The 21,537-nt window shown below is 44.7% G+C and overlaps 1 protein-coding gene across 2 annotated transcripts in view; it reads right to left on the reverse strand.

Moving 5' to 3' along the window:
- The window catches only part of AIDA (axin interactor, dorsalization associated), a gene marked incomplete in the record, with an annotated part of 90,225 nt that overhangs the window by 25,375 nt on the left and 43,313 nt on the right, over positions 1-21,537 (reverse strand). The window contains 5 exon segments of one of the 2 annotated variants that reach the window (XM_056568401.1): positions 2,145-2,267; positions 3,465-3,476; positions 8,107-8,213; positions 13,105-13,168; positions 14,336-14,390. In XM_056568401.1, coding sequence (XP_056424376.1) covers positions 2,145-2,267; positions 3,465-3,476; positions 8,107-8,213; positions 13,105-13,168; positions 14,336-14,390 — 361 coding nt within the window. 2 annotated transcript variants of the gene reach the window in all.

The raw sequence follows: 21,537 nt of genomic DNA on the forward strand, positions 1-21,537 counted from the left end.
AGGGCATGCTGGGATTTGTAGTTCGCCAGCAGCCACAGCTTTGGGATCCCTGCACTTTCCAGGTTGGGGCTGTACAGAAATTCATTATCAAAGCCGCCCCACCCCAAAATATGAGCGTTCTCTCACAAAGCCGGAGCGGAGAGGTTGTGCAACGGCCTGACAAGACACGACCGTCTCCCACAATGCACCGCTCCCGGCTACAACATGAGGTCAATCTGGGTCCAAAAAGGTGTGGAGCGGCGAGCCCGCCAGATGACAACACGGGGAGAAAATCTTCTGACGGCAGCTGTGGAGCTTGGACGGGAGAACGCAGGATTCCCAGAAAGGGGGCAGCCATAATTATATAGATTATATGGCTCCCGGGAGGGCGCAAAAGAATAAAATACGGGATTACAGCGCCGGCCAGGACGCCGCGAGAACTGTAATGTTATACTACAGGCTCCAGGGGGGGGATCTGTAAGGGACTTATCCCGTACATACAACATTGCAGATGTAGCAGAGCTGAACTTGCCCATTAGCTGTTCCTTCAGATCACGAAAGTCAATCATAATAGGGCACTTCATGCCAAATGGGCAAACTTAAAGGGGTACTCCACTGGAAAACTTATTTTTTAAATTTATTTTTAAATTTTTTAATCAACTGGTGCCAGAAAGTTAAACAGATTTGTAAATTACTTCTATTTAAAAATCTTAATCCTTCCAGTACTTTTTAGCTGCTGTATGCTCCACAGGAAGTTCTTTTCTTTTTTGGAATTTCCTTTCTGTCTAACCACAGTGCTCTCTGCTGACACCTCTGTCCATGTCAGGAACTGTCCAGAGCAGGAGAGGTTTTCTATGGGGATTTGCTCCTGCTCTGGACAGTTCCTGATATGGACAGAGGTGTCAGCAGAGAGCACTGTGGTCAGACAGAAAGGAAATTCAAAAAAAGAAAAGAACTTCCTGTGGAGCATACTGCAGCTAAAAAGTACTGGAAGGATTAAGATTTTTAAATAGAAGTCATTTACAAATCTGTTTAACTTTCTGCCACCAGTTGATTTAAAAGAAAAAAAAAAAGAAAAAAAAAAAAAAGCTGTTTTCCAGTGGAGTACCTCACTATCCAAAGAATAGTAAATAAGAGGTCTGATCGCGGGGGGGTCCCACTGCTGAGACACCGCCACCCCCCCCGCTGGGACCAAATTTCACTACAAATTGCACAATTGTAGTGAAATACCACAATTTGGGGAATTGTGGGAAAAACATAGCAAAAAATGCAATTTGCTAAAACAGTCTCAGGAGAGGTGTATAATTACTATATATATCCTGATCCCATAGCGATAGCAGCAGTATACAGATAGAGCTGGAGGGGAGGTGTATAATAATATATATCCTGATCCCATAGAGATAGCAGCAGTATACAGAGAGCTGGAGGGGAGGTGTATAACTACTATATATCCTGATCCCATAGAGATAGCAGCAATATACAGATAGAGCTAGAGGGGAGGTGTATAATAATATATATCCTGATCCCATAGAGATAGCAGCAGTATACAGATAGAGCTAGAGGGGAGGTGTATAATAATATATATCCTGATCCCATAGAGATAGCAGCAGTATACAGATAGAGCTAGAGGGGAGGTGTATAATAATATATATCCTGATCCTATAGAGATAGCAGTAGCAGTATACAGATAGAGCTGGAGGGGAGGTGTATAACTACTATATATCCTGATCCTATAGAAATAACAGTAGCAGCAGTATACAGATAGAGCTGGAAGGGAGGGTATAACTACTAGATATCCTGATCCCATAGAGATAGCAGCAGCAGTATACAGATAGAGCTGGAGGGGATGGTTAACTGTATAACTTGGGGGCTCAGCACCTGGACCCTTCACCATTCAACACTTCTGACATGTCACTATTTAAAAAAAAAAAATGGCAATGGCAAACTCAGCTCTGCTACACCTACAAAAAGTGTCAGCAATCTGCCTGGCTGGGGTCCTGCTATAGTCTGAGATAGGTGTGAATGACAGATGGTACCAAGATGTGGAATTTGGATGGAAGGTCAAGTTCTGCAGCTGCCATACTGTCAACCATGATGGATGCAAGACTGAGACACTGCCCCCCCTACTGGAGAGAAATATATATACGATAAATTCTGACACCTACCCTTCACACTGACCGTAATGTAAGGGTCAATACACTGACCAGCATCCTTCAAACCAATTTTCTCAATTCTGATGGTAAGGAGGGTCATGCCGGGCTCGGAGGGCAGTCTGGGGAGCAGGGTTCCTGGTAGAGTGAGAGAACGGGTCAAGATTTCTTATATACTTCTATTGCAAATACTTAAAGAGAACCTCTCATGATCTTGTTAAATGTTATAACCCTCCCAGGTCACTGCCCCATCATGATAAACCACCCCCTGCCTTTATTTTTTTTATTATTTTTTAGTTTTCTCCCTTGATATTGCTCTGTATTTTCTGCTCAGTCTCAGTCAGATTCACAGACTGGGAAGGGGCGTTCCCCAGCAGGAGTGACATCATCTGAAGCCATACAGGGGAGAACTTCCTTCCTCACTCTGCTACACACAGCCCAGAGAAGTTTAGTGTGAGATGAGCTATGATTGGCTAAGGCTGCACACACCCCTCAGGATTTCCTAATTTTGGACTTCTGCCAGGCCAGCAGGAGTCCAAAGTCTGTGCAAGTGATGGGGAGAAATGTGCTCTGGACAAGCAAGGAGACACCTAGTGGCAGTTTTTTTTTTTTTTTAAACAAATTACATTAAAAAGATTTTTTATTGACCATAAGGAGTGCAATGGCAAAAATTTGTTTTAATGAGAGTGCCCATTTAAATGGTGGGATGGGGATTACTAGCTGATCATAGGGGGGGGGGGGGTCTTGACTTCTGGGACCCTCACTGAACACAAGAACAGAGGTGAATTGTGCAGCATGTATAAGGGGTTAGCGCTCTATTCATTCTCCATGAGACAGCCGAACATTGCAAGCAGTCTCCCATTGGGGGAGAGTTTGGGGGAGAGTTGGTGTTGTTGTGAATGGTGGGGGTCCCGGGGGTCGGACCCCACCCCCGATGATCAGCTAGATATCACCTATCTTGTGGATAGGAGGGGAAAAAAAGAAATAGGAAAAAAAGAAAGAAGAAAAGAAAATAGGAGAAAAAAATTTAAGAAAAATTGCAGTTCTTTATATTGCCACTAGATGTCAGCACAACAAAAGGCATTCCAGACAAAACTCCAATTTTGCTTTACAGCCTACAGTAAAACTGAATGTTATGTCATTATTACAGCAGCGTTTCCTAACCTGTGTGACTCCAGCTGTTGCAACAGCCAACGGCTGTCCGGGCATGCTGGGAGTTGCAGTTTTGCAACAGCTGAAGGCACCCTGGTTGGGAAACACTGGACGGGTTAAACAGGTTACAAATTATCCACCAGCTGACAATCATGCAAGACGTGCGTGACAAGGAGTTCCTACCTTGGATGGCTCCTGTGACGGGCAGGCAGGTAGGCGGGGCACATGCAAATGAGACGGCCATGCAAAAACGGGTGACAGCCAGCGCCAAAGCACAACGGTAGGGGCACAACCACAGAGTGGAGCCAGACACAAGCAGGGAGGGAGATACAAAGAGACACATTTATGACAAAAGTCGCCACAAATCGCGATGATACATGCCGACCGCAACAATGGCAGCCATGATCTCTCCCAATACCGTGACCGCAAAATGCAACATCTGATGTAAAGGAAAGTTTTGGACCGCATTCACATCAAACATTTTTGCATCATTTAAAAAAAAATCTGTATCAAATCTTATTCTAAAAACTAATATTGGACATGTCTAATACACATTTTTGTCCAATTTATTTAAAAAGTTTTTTTGTTTTTTTTATATATTATTTTACGGCGAGATTACACTTAGATATATGATTCTTAAAGGGGTACTCCACTGAAAACTTTTTTTTTTTTTATCAACTGGTGCCAGAAAGTTAAACAGATTTGTAAATTACTTCTATTTAAAAATCTTAATCCTTCCAGTACTAATTAGCTGCTGAATACTACAGTGGAAATTCTTTTCTTTTTGGAACACAGTGCTCTCTGCTGACATCATGAGCACAGTGCTCTCTGCTGACATCTCTGTCCATTTTAAGAATTATCCAGAGTAGGAGAAAATCCCCATAGCAAACATATGCTGCTCTGGACAGTTCCTAAAATGGACAGAGATGTCAGCAGAGAGCACTGTGCTCATGATGTCAGCAGAGAGCTCTGTGTTCCAAAAAGAAAAGAATTTCCTCTGTAGTATTCAGTAGCTAATAAGTCCTGGAAGGATTAAGATTTTTTAATAGAAGTAATTTACAAATCTGTTTAACTTTCTGGCACCAGTTGATAAAAAAAAAAAAATATATATATATATATATATATATATATATATATATATATATATATATGTTTTCCACCGAAGTACCCCTTTAAAGGGGTACTCCGCCAGAAAACATCTTATCTCCTATCCAAAGGGATAAGATGTCTGATCACGGGGTCCCTCCGCTGGGGGCCCCCCACAATCTCCAGGCCAGCGGCTCCCAGATGTTTTGAGCTTCCGTATTAGTTACGTGACGCCACGCCCCCTCCATTCATGTCTATGGGAGGGGGCGTGACGGCTACTACGTAGCCGTCACACCTCCTCCCATAGACATGAATGGAGGGGGCGTGGTGGCTGCAGTTGCCAGTCAAACGGCACGGAGTGGAGTTCGCTCCATGCACCGGATGACTGGGGTGCCGCAGCGGAGACTGATCAGACATCTTATCCCCTATCCAAAGGATAGATGTTTTCCGGCGGAGTACCCCTTTAATAATGGCATGAACTAGGACGGATGTTAGAATGGTGATGTAAATGCGGCCTCTGATTTTGTACTGCGCTTCATTTGGTCACATCCAGAGCTGCATTCACAATTCTGCTGCCTGCCCTTGCCATGCCGTGTTCACACATCGGATTGTCCACAAGGAAAATCTCCGTGCAGACATTCCGTGGACTGCGGGAATCTGCCGTCTTATAGACATTCCATGCGGTGTCTGCAGAAAGAATGGACCGCTTTATTCTTTCTGCGGACAAGGAAATTAGAATTTCCACGCTGGAAACATCTGGCGGGGAAATTCCGAGGTGTGCACAGCACAGCAGAATCCTGTCAAATTCAATGGGACTCTGCTGTTGTGGAATCTCCATGCAGAATTCTAAGGCTAAATTCACACTGTGGAATTTCTGGGCAGAATTTCTGACGGAGATTGAGCACTAGGACCGCGTGGTCTACATTGCCGTCCCCATTGATGGCAATGCATTTCTGAGCAGATCTCCCAAAAGATCCACCCAGAAATGCATTGCAGTCTATGGGAGCAGCATTGCAGTCTGCTCGGTCCTAGTGCTGCCGGCTTGATCGCCGGCAGAAATTCTGCCTAGAAATTCTGCAGTGTGAACCTAGCCTAATAGCGGAATTACGCACTGAAATTCTGTCGTGTGAACATGGCCGACCGGTCAGCTTCAAGGGGTATTCCCAGTATAGGAAGAGAAGGCGTATCGCTAGCATATGCCGTCACTTCACGATTAGGGTATGTTCACACTACGTATTTGGTTTGCAAAATTCTGCGAGTGGAGATTCCATTTGGCGGCCGCCAAAATACTTCGATGGTAGGACCGCGCAGCACTGTGCAGTCACCTTGGACGGCTATGCTGTGCTCGCAGACTTCCGCGCAAAGAATGAACAAGTCCTTTTTTGCGCGGATCAATTTCAGCAGTGGAATTGTTCGCCGCTGAAACTCCACAGTGTTAACAGGTCTGCGGAAGACCCATTCACACTGATGTTAGGAGTTCCCACCACAGAACTCCGAGGCGCAATTCAGCGCATGGAATTCCGCGCTAATTACACAATGTAAACAATGTGAACATTGGGAGTCCCTGGCGACCCATCCCCCACCCCTGACTCCAATGAATATTTTATGTACCCCGGTATCACTGCATCGACCTCCTCTGTGATCTACTCCCTGGTTGCTGGTATCGAGGCGTCAAAGTGCAGCTCAGATAATCTATGGCCGCAGCGATGTGGCAACATTGTTTCGCCCACAAGCAACGACAAGGCGATGTTTACAGGGGTTGTCCAGGAAAAGACAGACAGAGCTTATTTCTTCAAAAAAAACAGCGCCACCCCTGCCCTCAGCTTGTGAGTAGAGATGAGCGAACTTACAGTAAATTCGATTCGTCAAGAACTTCTCGGCTCGGCAGTTGATGACTTTTCCAGCATAAATTAGTTCAGCTTTCAGGTGCTCCGGTGGGCTGGAAAAGGTGGATACAGTCCTAGGAGACTCTTTCCTAGGACTGTATCCACCTTTTCCAGCCCACCGGAGCACCTGAAGGCTGAACTAATTTACGCAGGAAAAGTCATCAACTGCCGAGCCGAGAAGTTCGTGACGAATCGAATTTACTGTAAGTTCGCTCATCTCTACTTGTGAGTGGTATTACAACTAGGCTCCGTTCACTTTAATAGAACTGAGCTGTAATACCACACACAACCTGAAAACAGGGGTGGTGCTGATTTAGGAAGAAATCAGCTCCGATTTTCTAATCCTGGATAATCCCTTTAAAAAACGTACTCTGGTGGAAAACACATTTTTTCAAATCAATTGGCGCCAGAAAGTTAAACAGATTGGTAAATTACTTCTATTAAAAAAAAATCTTAATCCTTCCAATACTTATCAGCTGCTGTATGCTACACAGGAAGTTATATTTCTTTCTGGAGTTCTTTCCAGTCTGACCACAGTGCTCTCTGCTGACACCTCTGTCCATATCAGGAACAAGCAAATCCCCAAAGCAGACCTATCCTGCTCCGGACAGTTTTGGACACAAACAGAGGTGTCAGCAGAGAGCACTGTGGTCAGACTGGAAAGAACTACACAACTTCCTCTGGAGCATACAGCAGCTGATAAGTACTGAAAGGATTAAGATTTTGAAATAGAAATCATTTACAAATCTGTTTTACTTTCTGGCACCAGTTGATTTGAAAAAATTATTTTCCACTGGAGTACCCCTTTAAGATGGCCCTACACATGTGCAGCTGTCGGCCAAACATGCTTGTGCGCCTTAAAGCGATCTCTCTCCATCCCTGCAATGCACATGAACGCTCAGCTTGGTTGAGCGTGCATGTGGTCTGAATAGAAAAAGGTGGGCGGGGGTTTAAGATGCTGCCTGCCCCCCACCCCCATCTTCTTCTAGGACAGAGGGGAAGCTCCATACACATTAGATGGTCGGCCAGTCCTTCTACAATTGGATGGTTCAGAAGACACGTCTAATACACTGTAAGCATTTTTATTCCCCTATGCACTGTAACTAGTAAGGGAGGAGTAGAAGAATTCTAAATGCAGCTTTGGATGTGACTGGAGTACAGTTCCAAAAAGTAACAAATCCTGGAATAAAAAAATAATAAATGAATAAATAAAAGAAAAATAAAAGCAAAATATTTGATAATTTTTTGTGGCGCCTACATACACGGACAAGGTTTAGAACTATAATACGGACAGCCGAGGACCAGTGACACACGTGGTTGACATTGCCGCAACCATAAGGCTACCACCAGAGTACGCCACCCCCTGTCTATCCCTGATGCCCATGCACCAATAAAATCTAAGAAGGTAAAGGGGACGTCTTAAAAGGGGTACTCCACTGGCCAGCGTTCGGCACGCCCCCTCAATGCAAGTCTATGGGAGGGGGCGTCACGCCCCCTCCCATAGACTTGCGTTGAGGGGGCGTGGTGTCAGCGGCACGAGGGGGGCTTGGTCGACCCCCCGCAGCGCGCACACAGCGTTCAGGACCAAATGTTCCGAACGCCGGCCAGTGGAGTACCCCTTTAAATTAGAAAAAAAATATTGACAGCTTCCTTCCAAAAACAGCGCCACCACCTGTCCCATAGGTCATGTGTGGTACTGCTGCACATCATACACTTCAATGGGGCTGAGCTGACACAATCCACGGACAGGTGGTGGCGCTGTTCCAGAAAAAAAGCAACCATGTTTATTTTTGTTCTAATTCTGTACTATCCCCTTTACAAAACCAGGAGAGTAGTCGCCCCCATATTCTTACCAGGGACCCGAGCTGGAAAGGAGTCTGGAGAGCCGACCCCAGCGCCTCCTTCCTCTTCCTCCTCCTCCACTTCTAAGTTCTCTTCTTCTCCTGGAGCTAAAATCCTCCTATAGAACAAAAAACATAATATCCCAGGGGTGAGCTGTAAGTCTTAAGACTGAAAACAGACAAGGCATATTTAAAAATAAAAATAAAAAAAATAATATATATTCTATTATATATATATACACACACACACACACACATATATATACATATATATTTTATATTGTGTGTATATATATTAAAATAAAATGCCCCAAATAACACCATACCAGCAACATGGTGTTTTTTGGGGGCCAAATGTTGGCTGGGAGTCAATAGAGAAGTGCTTCCCAACTAGTGTGCCTCCAGCAGTTGCAAAACTACAACTCCCAGCATGCCCGGACAGCCAACGGCTGGAGGCACAGTAGTTGGGAAACACTGCTGTAATCTGATAATAATTACAGAACATTCAGTTTTACTGTAGGCTGGAAAGCAAGATTGTGGTTTTGTCAGAAATGTTCTATGGTGTGCTGACATCTAGTGGCAATATAAAGAACTGCCATTTTTTTCTCCTTTCAATAGTTCCTCCTTTCACACGCTATTACTAGCAGCTGGTTTCACGCTGCGGGAATCCTGCTGCGAATTACGCTACCAATGATTTCAATGGGTCCACAGACCGTAATAGTGTCAGATTTGTGGACTGTCCACGGACCCATTCAAATGAATGGCAGCGTAACTCGCAGTGGGAAACCTTAAAGGGGTATTCCAGGAAAAAAAATGTTTTTATATATCAACTGGCTCCAGAAAGTTAAACAGATTTGTAAATTACTTCTATTAAAAAATCTCAATCCTTCCAATAATTATCAGCTGCTGAGGTTGAGTTGTTCTTTTCCATCTGGAAACAGTGCTCTCTTCTGACATCTCTGCTTGTCTCGGGAACTGCACAGAGTAGAAGAGGTTTGCTATGGGGATTTGCTTCTACCTTAGACAGTTCCCGAGACAGGTGTCATCAGAGAGCACTTAGACAGAAAAGAACAACTCAACTTCAGCAGCTAAAAAGCACTGAAAGGATTACGATTTTTTAATAGAATTAATTTACAAATCTGTTTAACTTTCTGGAGCCAGTTGAGAGAGATATATATATATATATATATATATATATATATATATATATATATATATATATATCTATATATAAATAACGTTTTTTCTTGGATATCCCCTTTAAAGAGGTTTTTTCCTATACAAAGGATAGGTGATCTCTAGCTGAAAAGTGTGTGGGGGGGAGGGGGGGTCCGAACGCTGGGACCCCCACCAATCGCGACGCTGCCAATTCTCTATAGGACTTTAAACATTGCTTGACAATATTTGTCCGACTCGCAGAGAACGAATGGCGCACTGGCCCCACAGTCTCTGACTTTCTAGTCTGATGATGTTACACAGAATCTAAGATTATAATAATAATAAAAAAAATAAAACATTTAATTTTTTTGCATTTTTGTTCATGCAGTGCCTATGCGGACAATGGAGGCACATAGATCCGCATATCTAAATCGACACTATTTGCAAAGTCTCTTTATTCTTTAGATGACTGCAAAAGTCTACATGCCCCTAAAAAGTGTACTGTCGCTTTAAAAAAAAAAAAAAAAATCTTTTTGACATGTGCAAAAAGCATGTCAAAAGAGTCTTTTTTTTTTTTTCTTAAAGTGACAGCGACCATTTAACTCTTTGCTATTATCTTATACAGTATCTCCCAAACAGGGGTGCTTCCAGCTGTTGCAAAACTACAACTCCCAGCATGTCCGGACAGCCGTTGGCTGTCCGGGCATGCTGGGAGTTGTAGTTTTGCAACAGCTTGAGGTGCCCTGGTCAGGAAACGCTGATCTTATACTATTGAATTCATTGCAATGTAGAAATGGAAGCGTCACACGTGACCCCCCGGTGAGGAGATAATACCGATCACTTACATGTATCAACTTAATCAGCCATGGAGGAAAAAAACAATAACCCAGAGAACCTGATCCCCGGACAGATGTTCTGCTGTAATCCCCTCCGGAGTCTAAATAGGTCACCGAGGGCTCTGTATACTGACGCTACAGTGCGGGGGTCTGAACATCCTGGAGGATTATCCCCTGACTGCCATGAACTAATAGAGATCTACCTATGTTGGGTCCCTGACTGCTATGGTAAGCCATTGGCCCCCCATGATGGCACTGCTGGGGTGAAGTGAGTGCTGCCGCTCTTTGCCAAACTCCTTAGGTGCCATGGTTGCAACTGACCACAGTATCTAAGGCAGAGTTTCCCAACCAGGGTGCTGTCAGGAGTTGCAAAACCCACAGCTCCCAGCATTGCACCAAACTCAACAGTAAGGGTTCAGCTTTCCTACAGTGACACCGCAAGGGTTCAGCTTCCCTACAGCCATACCGCAAGGGTTCAGCTTCCCTATAGCCACACCGCAAGGGTTCAGCTTCCCTACAGCCACACCGCAAGGGTTCAGCTTCCCTACAGCCACACCAAAAGGGTTCAGCTTCCCTACAGCCACACCAAAAGGGTTCAGCTTCCCTACAGCCACACAGCAAGGGTTCAGCTTCCCTACAGCCACACCGCAAGGGTTCAGCTTCCCTACAGCCACACCGCAAGGGTTCAGCTTCCCTACAGCCACACTGCAAGGGTTCAGCTTCCCTACAGCCACACCAAAAGGGTTCAGCTTCCCTACAGCCATACTGCAAGGGTTCAGCTTCCCTACAGCCACACCGCAAGGGTTCAGCTTCCCTATAGCCACACCGCAAGGGTTCAGCTTCCCTACAGCCACACCGCAAGGGTTCAGCTTCCCTACAGCCACACCAAAAGGGTTCAGCTTCCCTACAGCCACACCAAAAGGGTTCAGCTTCCCTACAGCCACACAGCAAGGGTTCAGCTTCCCTACAGCCACACCGCAAGGGTTCAGCTTCCCTACAGCCACACCGCAAGGGTTCAGCTTCCCTACAGCCACACTGCAAGGGTTCAGCTTCCCTACAGCCACACCAAAAGGGTTCAGCTTCCCTACAGCCATACTGCAAGGGTTCAGCTTCCCTACAGCCACACCGCAAGGGTTCAGCTTCCCTACAGCCACACCGCAAGGGTTCAGCTTCCCTACAGCCACACCGCAAGGGTTCAGCTTCCCTACAGCCACACCGCAAGGGTTCAGCTTCCCTACAGCCACACCGCAAGGGTTCAGCTTCCCTACAGCCACACCGCAAGGGTTCAGCTTCCCTACAGCCACACCGCAAGGGTTCAGCTTCCCTACAGCCACACCGCAAGGGTTCAGCTTCCCTACAGCCACACCGCAAGGGTTCAGCTTCCCTACAGCCACACCGCAAGGGTTCAGCTTCCCTACAGCCACACCGCAAGGGTTCAGCTTCCCTACAGCCACACCGCAAGGGTTCAGCTTCCCTACAGCCACACCGCAAGGGTTCAGCTTCCCTACAGCCACACCGCAAGGGTTCAGTTTCCCTACAGCCACACCGCAAGGGTTCAGCTTCCCTACAGCCACACCGCAAGGGTTCAGCTTCCCTACAGCCACACCGCGAGGGTTCAGCTTCCTTACAGCCACACCGCGAGGGTTCAGCTTTCCTACAGCCACACCGCGAGGGTTCCGTTTCCCTACAGCCACACCGCAAGGGTTCAGCTTCCCTACAGCCACACCGCAAGGGTTCAGCTTCCCTACAGCCACACCGCAAGGGTTCAGCTTCCCTACAGCCACACCGCAAGGGTTCAGCTTCCCTACAGCCACACCGCGAGGGTTCAGCTTTCCTACAGCCACACCGCGAGGGTTCAGTTTCCCTACAGCCACACCGCAAGGGTTCAGCTTCCCTACAGCCACACCGCAAGGGTTCAGCTTCCCTACAGCCACACCGCGAGGGTTCAGCTTTCCTACAGCCACACCGCGAGGGTTCAGTTTCCCTACAGCCACACCGCAAGGGTTCAGCTTCCCTACAGCCACACCACAAGGGTTCAGCTTCCCTACAGCCACACCGCAAGGGTTCAGCTTCCCTACAGCCACACCGCAAGGGTTCAGCTTCCCTACAGCCACACCGCAAGGGTTCAGCTTCCCTACAGCCACACCGCAAGGGTTCAGTTTCCCTACAGCCACACCACAAGGGTTCAGCTTCCCTACAGCCACACCGCAAGGGTTCAGCTTCCCTACAGCCACACCGCAAGGGTTCAGCTTCACTACAGCCATACTGCAAGGGTTCAGCTTCCCTACAGCGACACCGCAAGGGTTTAGCTTCACTTCAACCACACCAAAAGGGTTCAGCTTCCCTACAGCCACACTGCAAGGGTTTAGCTTCCCTACAGCTATACTGCAAGGGTTCAGCTTCCCTACAGCGACACCGCAAGGGTTTAGCTTCACTTCAGCCACACCAAAAGGGTTCAGCTTCCCTACAGCCACACCGCAAAGGTTCAGCTTCCCTACAGCCACACCGCAAGGGTTTAGCTTCACTTCAGCCACACCGCAAAGGTTCAGCTTCCCTACAGCCACACCGCAAGGGTTCAGCTTCCCTACAGCCACACCAAAAGGGTTCAGTTTCCCTACAGCCACACCGCAAGGGTTCAGCTTCACTTCAGCCACACTGCAAGGGTTCAGCTTCCCTACAGCCACACCGCAAGGGTTCAACCGTCCCTACAGCCACACCTCAAGGGTTCAGCTTCCCTAAAGCCCCACCGCAAGGGTTCAGCTTCCCTACAGTTACACCGCAAGGGTTCAGCTTCCGCACAGCCACACCCCAACTCACACAGTGTCCCTTCATTTCAATGAGTTGTCTGTGTAATGCTGGAAAGGGCAGGTCCTCAGGAGCGAGAGACGCTCTTTGTAACCGCTCTGTACATGAGACGAGGATCCTGATCAGAGGACACTTCCACCACCCCCTTCTATTAGAACCCATGAATTAACGTGTCATGGTCACTGATATCTAGACAAGAGTTCACACCTACCTGAGAGGAACAGGCTGAACGTCAAAGGGGAATTCTTTGTTGAACGTCAGAAGGTTGTCCAGGACTAGAATATGAAATAAAAGAGTTACCACAATAGTCCCTGCCATCTCTGGAAAAATATTAAGTAGAACAGTGGTCTCAAAATGGAGGACCTCCAGATGATCCAAAACTACAACTCAACATGCCTGGACAGCATTCCAACTAGCACTGTGTCCTATACATAGCTCTGTCCATTTAACCGTGGCTGTGCCTGGTATTACAAGCTCAAAGATTAACAAAACTGGGCTGCAATACCAGGCACAGCCACTACCAAATGTACGGTGCTATGTCTGGTAGACAATGAAGTTAGGGTGTCACCGCCTCTTTATTAAAGGGATTATCCAGGATTAGAAAAACATAGCTGTTTTCTTTTAGCAACAGTGCCACTCTTTCCTGAGGTTGTGCGTGGTATTACAATTCTGCTCCAATCATTTGCAATATTACACACAAACTAAGGACAGGGATGGCGCTGTTTCTGGAAAAATCTGTTTGATTTTCAAATTCTGGATAACCCCTTTAAAGACAATCCCCCCTCTGATTGGATATTATCTTAAGGACCGACCATCGATATCAGTAAGTGACCAGGAAGGTGGAATAATCCAAGGCACCACATGTGCACGTTCCCAGCTCTGGAGTGATGACCAGTATACTGCCCCCCAGAGGTACTTAAAGGGGTACTCCCCTGAACTTTTTTTTTTTTTTTTTTTTTTTATCCACTGGTGCCAGAAAGTTTAACATATTTGTTAATTATTTCTATTTAAAAAATCTTAATCCTTCCAGTACTGATCAGCTGCTGTATGCTCTACAGGAAGTTATTTTCCTTTTGAATTTCCTTTCTGTCTGACCACTTTGCTCTCTGCTGACACCTCTCTCCATTTTATGAACTGTCCAGAGCAGGAGAGGTTTGCTCTGGGAATTTGCTCCTGCTTTGGACAGTTCCTAAAATGAACAGAGATGTCAGCAGAGAGCACAGCGGTCAGACAGAAAAGAAATTCAAAAAGAAAACAACTTCCTGTCAAGCATACAGAAGCTGATAAGTACTGGAAGGATTACGATTTTTAAATAGAAGTAATTTACAAATATGTTCAACTTTCTGGCACCAGTTGATTTAAGAAAAAAAAAAAAAAAGTTTTCCAGTGGAGTACCCCTTTAATGAGGACAGCAGCTCCTGCAAGGTCTATAACAAACTTACTTGGTTCTAGTTGCTTGATGTCCTCCAGCTTGAATCCTTCTTGAGATTGTGTGGACTGTGGGGAGGAAATGGGAAGATTAAAGGTGAATGGTGACACGTGACGACCACATGTACCAGCCAGACCCCCCTACAGGTGAACTCCGACCACACATCTGTCCCCAAAATCAGCAGGGTCCCCATAAATATCTACATAACGGAGCAACGATATTCTAGTTGAGCTATGAAAAAACAGCTTCTGTGGTCTGTAGTTCCCTGATATCTACCATTTAGCATAAATACAGTGTTTCCCGATGGGACAAGTCAGGAAATCCCGGTCCCCTTAAAGGGGTACTCCCGTGGAAAACCTTTTTTTCTTTTTTTCAATCAACTGGTGCCAGAAACAGTGAAACAGATTTGTAAATTACTTCTATTAAAAAAGCTTAATCCTTCCAGTACTTATTAGCTGCTGAATACTACAGAGGAAATGGTTTTCTTTTTGGAACACAGAGCTCTCTGCTGACATCACGAGCACAGTGCTCTCTGCTGACATCTCTATCCATTTTAGGAACTGTCCAGAGAAGCATATGTTTACTATGGGGATTTTCTCCTACTCTGGTTAGTTCTTAAAATGGACAGAGATGACAGCAGAGAGCACTTTGGTCATGATGTCAGCAGACAGCTCTGTGTTCCAAAAAGAAAATAATTTCCTCTGTTGTATTCAGCAGCTAATAAGTACTGGAAGGATTACAAATTTTAAATAGAAGTAATTTACAAATCTGTTTAACTTTCTGGAAGCAGTTGATTTTTTTAAAAAAGTTTTCCCACCGGAGTACCCCTTTAAAGGGGTTCTCCACTGCCTTAACCTACTTTTGGCAGTTAGTTAGTTCTGTGGCTTTATGTTATTATGGCTTTTTTCATGTTGCTAAAGGTTCTGTATGTGGTGTTTTACTTACCTTTTTTCCAGACCCAGAAGCTGGTTTCTTCATTTGCTTCCTGCCTTGCCTCGACCACTTTGTTTCTTTTCTTCCGCCGCCATCTTGCCATCGGGACGTCACCGTGGTGTGTTGGAGGCCGGCCTGCCCCTCGCTCCGTACGTGCCCGCCTCCCGCGCGACGGAATCCTCTGTTGTCATCAGTGCGCACCCTCCTTACTTTCAGCTTCTTCAGCCTTCGGGTGTCTGGGCATGCTGGGAGTTGTAGTATTGCAACAGCTGGAGGCACCCTGCTTGGGAAACACTGCCATAGCAAACTTTCAGGAGCTGTACAGCGCTCCGGAACTCAGCTCTGGCCACGTTAGGGTTATCAAACCCCCAGCGCGTCAGGCCCGATGCTGACATCACTATGGCACATGCGCAGATGATCCTCCGGAGCGAGGACCAACTGCGCATGCGCCCATCACGGTATCCGATTCACCGAAAGCAGCCCAATCCGCATTCAGCTTAGAAGAAGCTGAAAGTAAGGAGGGTGCGCGCTGATGACGACGGAGGATTCCGTCGCGCGGGAGGCGGGCACGTACGGAGCGAGGGGCAGGCCGGCCTCCAACACACCACCCTCCACGGTGACGTCCTGATGGCAAGATGGCGGCGGAAGAAAGAGGTAAAAAAAGGTAAGTAAAAAAAGTAAAACACCACATACAGAACCTTTAGCAACATGAAAAAAGCCATAATAACATAGCCACAGAACTAACTAACTGCAAAAAGTAGGTTAAAGCAGTGGAGAACCCTTTTAAATCCGTTTTTGAACTGTTCTTACTTCTGAGCATGCTCAGAAGGGGTGACATCAGCGGACTCCCGCAGTGCTGAGGGACTACTACTACTCCCATCATGGAACAGACTTGTTTCCATGATGGGAGTAGTAGTTCTCTCCGCTGCAGGAGTCTGCTGATGGCTGAGTCTGTTCCATGTTGGGGGTAGTAGTACAGGGGATAAGGGGTCTTCTGAGACCAGATGAGATCAGAAGTCATTCACCAGGGGAGCGGGTGGCATGCTGAGCTCCCCTGCGCTGTAAAGTGGTCCCTCATCATACCATGGTAATCCGTTCCAAACAGACCATCGTTTGTTGAAACAATCGTATGTTGAGGGATCCGTGCAATGTAAAGTATAGGACAGTGGTCTACAACCTGCGGACCTCCAGATGTTGCAAAACTACAACACCCAGCATGCCCGGACAGCCATGCTGGGTGTTGTAGTTTTACAACATCTGGAGGTCCGCAGGTTGTAGACCACTGTTAGAAGAAGTTTTACTCACCTGTCCCCTCCGCTCCGGACCGTCACCGCTGCCCGGGATGTCTCTGTCCATCGCTGCCGCTGCGTCCCCGTGGTGTCCCCGATGCTCCGACAAGGCCTCTGCTTCCCCGACATCCTCGCTCTCCGTCGCCGCCATCACGTCGTTACACACCCCGCTCCTATTGGATGACGGGACGGCGTGCGCAGCGACGTGATGACGACGATGGAGAGCGCCGACTATGCAGGGGATCCCGAAGAGGACGCGCCAGAGCCCCGAGGACAGGTGAGTGAATATTACCAGAGCTCACGGGGCACAGTAAACGGCTATTCGGTGGCAGCTGAAGCAGTCTGCGCTGCCGGATAGCCGCTTATGCGATGGCCCCGACATACAAAACCATCATATGTTGATGCTGCTTTCAACATGCGATGGCCTCTGAGAGGCCATCGCATGTTGAAATTATCGTATGGCGGGGCCATCGTAGGTCGAGGGGGTCACTGTATCTAGTGAGTTTTTACTTTCATTTTAAATCCCCCGCTGGGTGCCCTATATGGCCGGCACAGAGGGTCCATTCAGGGCTCCCGGTGGGGTTTTTAAACGTGTGTGTGTGTGTGTGTAGCCATTGACTACTGTGATTGTCACAAATTTATTTCCCCGTGCATATTCATTTATTCCCCCCCTGTGCATATTTATAATACTGTATCCCCCCCTGCCCGCCCTTCATCTTCTCTTGCGCACTAACAGCGCACAGCGGGGACATGTCAGTCCATTCCCCATTGATCATCTCCGTACCTGACATAGATGAGCAGCAGGGTACAGACTGAAATGTACGGTACTGGCGGCGGGGAATAGAGAGCAATCAGAGCGCACAGCGGGGACAAGTCAGTCTGTTCCCTGCTGCTTATCCATGTCAGGTACGGAGATGATCAGTGGGGAATGGACTGACATGTCCCCACTGTGCGCTGTCAGTGCGCAAGAAGATGAGGAGCGGGCAGCGGGGAAATAAAGTATTATAAATATGCACAGTGGGGGGGGGGGGGGGGGGGGGGGGAGAGTGGGAAAAAAAATTAATGTGCACTGGGGAATAAATTTGTGATCATCACAGTAGCCAATAGCTGATAAAACACAGACGGGAAAAAAAACAACCGGGAGCCCTGAATGGACCCTTTATGCCGGCCATTCAGGGCTTCCGGCAGGGGATTTAAAAATGAAAGTAAAATCTCACTACATACATCGCAGGTGAGTGGAGCATGCCGCCCGCTCCCCTGGATAATCACTTCTGATCGCATCGGATCTCAGAAGTGAGACCCAGTGTGATCAATCTCTTATCCCCTGTACTACTGCCCCCAACATGAAACAGACTCTATTCTATGTTGGGGGTAGTAGTATAAGCACTAATGTAGTCTCCCCAGCAGCCGGCAGATTCCCGCAGCCCGGGAATTACTACTCTCATCATAGAAACAAGTCTGTTCCATGGGAGTAGTAGTAGTCCTAGCTCCGGGAGTCTGTAGGCCGCTGATACTAAAGGATGAAAAACGGATGCAAAAGGATGACACAGAATGTCATTCTTTTGCATCCGTTAGTAGTATAGTCCGTTTAGGAGGCAGTGACGGGAAAAAAGCGGGAAGGAAAACAACGGCCTAAGAGAAGCATGTGATACTAGTTATATCTCATTATAGTACAACAGTGTAATAAGAGGAGCGGTGATATTATATATTATTACAGTACACTGGTGATATAAGAGGAGCGGTGATATCATTATATATTATTACAGTACACTGGTGATATAAGAGGAGCGGTGATATTATATATTATTACAGTACACTGGTGATATAAGAGGAGCGGTGATATTATATATTATTACAGTACACTGGTGATATATGAGGAGCGGTGATATCATTATATATTATTACAGTACACTGGTGATATAAGAGGAGCGGTGATATCATAATATATTACAGTACACTGGGGATATAAGAGGAGCGGTGATATTATATATATTACAGTACACTGGTGATATAAGAGGAGCGGTGATATCATTATATATTATTACAGTACACTGGTGATATAAGAGGAGCGGTGATATCATAATATATTACAGTACACTGGGGATATAAGAGGAGCGGTGATATTATATATATTACAGTACACTGGTGATATAAGAGGAGCGGTGATATCATTATATATTATTACAGTACACTGGTGATATAAGAGGAGCGGTGATATTATTATATATTATTACAGTACACTGGTGATATAAGAGGAGCGGTGATATCATTATATATTATTACAGTACACTGGTGATATAAGAGGAGCGGTGATATTATATATTATTACAGTACACTGGTGATATAAGAGGAGCGGTGATATTATATATTATTACAGTACACTGGTGTTATAGAGGAGCGGTGATATCATATATTATTACAGTACACTGGTGATATAAGAGGAGCGGTGATATTATATATTATTACAGTACACTGGTGATATAAGAGGAGCGGTGATATCATTATATATTATTACAGTACACTGGTGATATAAGAGGAGCGGTGATATTATTATATATTATTACAGTACACTGGTGATATAAGAGGAGCGGTGATATTATATATTATTACAGTACACTGGTGATATAAGAGGAGCGGTGATATTATATATTATTACAGTACACTGGTGATATAAGAGGAGCGGTGATATTATTATATATTATTACAGTACACTGGTGATATAAGAGGAGCGGTGATATCATTATATATTATTACAGTACACTGGTGATATAAGAGGAGCGGTGATATCCTTATATCACCAGTGTACTGTAATATATATATATATAAGGATATCACCGCTCCTCTTATATCACCAGTGTACTGTAATAATATATAATGATATCACCGCTCCTCTTATATCACCAGTGTACTGTAATAATATATAATAATATCACCGCTCCTCTTATATCACCAGTGTACTGTAATATATATAATGATATCACCGCTCCTCTTATATCACCAGTGTACTGTAATAATATATAATGATATCACCGCTCCTCTTATATCACCAGTGTACTGTAATAATATATAATGATATCACCGCTCCTCTTATATCCCCAGTGTACTGTAATAATATATAATGATATCACCGCTCCTCTTATATCACCAGTGTACTGTAATAATATATAATATCACCGCTCCTCTTATATCACCAGTGTACTGTAATAATATATAATGATATCACCGCTCCTCTTATATCACCAGTGTACTGTAATAATATATAATATCACCGCTCCTCTTATATCACCAGTGTACTGTAATATATATATATAAGGATATCACCGCTCCTCTTATATCACCAGTGTACTGTAATAATATATAATGATATCACCGCTCCTCTTATATCACCAGTGTACTGTAATATATATATATAAGAGGAGCGGTGATATCATTATATATTATTACAGTACACTGGTGATATAAGAGGAGCGGTGATATCCTTATATATATATATATTACAGTACACTGGTGATATAAGAGGAGCGGTGATATTATATATTACAGTACACTGGTGATATAAGAGGAGCGGTGATATTATATATTATTACAGTACACTGGTGATATAAGAGGAGCGGTGATATCATTATATATATTACAGTACACTGGTGATATAGAGGAGCGGTGATATTATATATATTACAGTACACTGGGGATATAGAGGAGCAGTGATATCATTATATATTATTACAGTACACTGGTGATATAAGAGGAGCGGTGATATCATTATATATTATTACAGTACACTGGTGATATAAGAGGAGCGGTGATATTATTATATATTATTACAGTACACTGGTGATATAAGAGGAGCGGTGATATCATTATATATTATTACAGTACACTGGTGATATAAGAGGAGGGGTGATATTATTATATATTATTACAGTACACTGGTGATATAAGAGGAGCGGTGATATCATTATATATTATTACAGTACACTGGTGATATAAGAGGAACGGTGATATTATATATTATTACAGTACACTGGTAATATAGAGGAGCGGTGATATCATTATATATTATTACAGTACACTGGTGATATAAGAGGAGCGGTGATATTATTATATATTATTACAGTACACTGGTGATATAAGAGGAGCGGTGATATCATTATATATTATTACAGTACACTGGTGATATAAGAGGAGCGGTGATATTATATATTACAGTACACTGGTGATATAAGAGGAGCGGTGATATCATTATATATTATTACAGTACACTGGTGATATAAGAGGAGTGGTGATATTATATATTACAGTACACTGGTGATATAAGAGGAGCGGTGATATCATTATATATATTACAGTACACTGGTGATATAAGAGGAGCGGTGATATCATTATATATTATTACAGTACACTGGTGATATAAGAGGAGCGGTGATATCATTATATATTATTACAGTACACTGGTGATATAGAGGAGCGGTGATATCATTATATATATTACAGTACACTGGTGATATAAGAGGAGCGGTGATATCATTATATATTACAGTACACTGGTGATATAAGAGGAGCGGTGATATTATATATTATTACAGTACACTGGTGATATAAGAGGAGCGGTGATATCATTATATATTACAGTACACTGGTGATATAAGAGGAGCGGTGATATTATATATTATTATTACAGTACACTGGTGATATAAGAGGAGCGGTGATATCATTATATATTATTACAGTACACTGGTGATATAAGAGGAGCAGTGATATATCACCAATGTACTGTAATAATATATAGTGATATCACTGCTCCTCTTATATCACCAGTGTACTGTAATAATATATAATATCACCGCTCCTCTTATATCACCAGTGTACTGTAATAATATATAATATCACTGCTCCTCTTATATCACCAGTGTACTGTAATAATATATAGTGATAAGAGGAGCGGTGATATTATATATTATTACAGTACACTGGTGATATAAGAGGAGCGGTG

The sequence above is a fragment of the Hyla sarda genome, chromosome 3 (assembly GCF_029499605.1).
Source record: "Hyla sarda isolate aHylSar1 chromosome 3, aHylSar1.hap1, whole genome shotgun sequence".
Classification (NCBI taxonomy): domain Eukaryota; kingdom Metazoa; phylum Chordata; class Amphibia; order Anura; family Hylidae; genus Hyla; species Hyla sarda.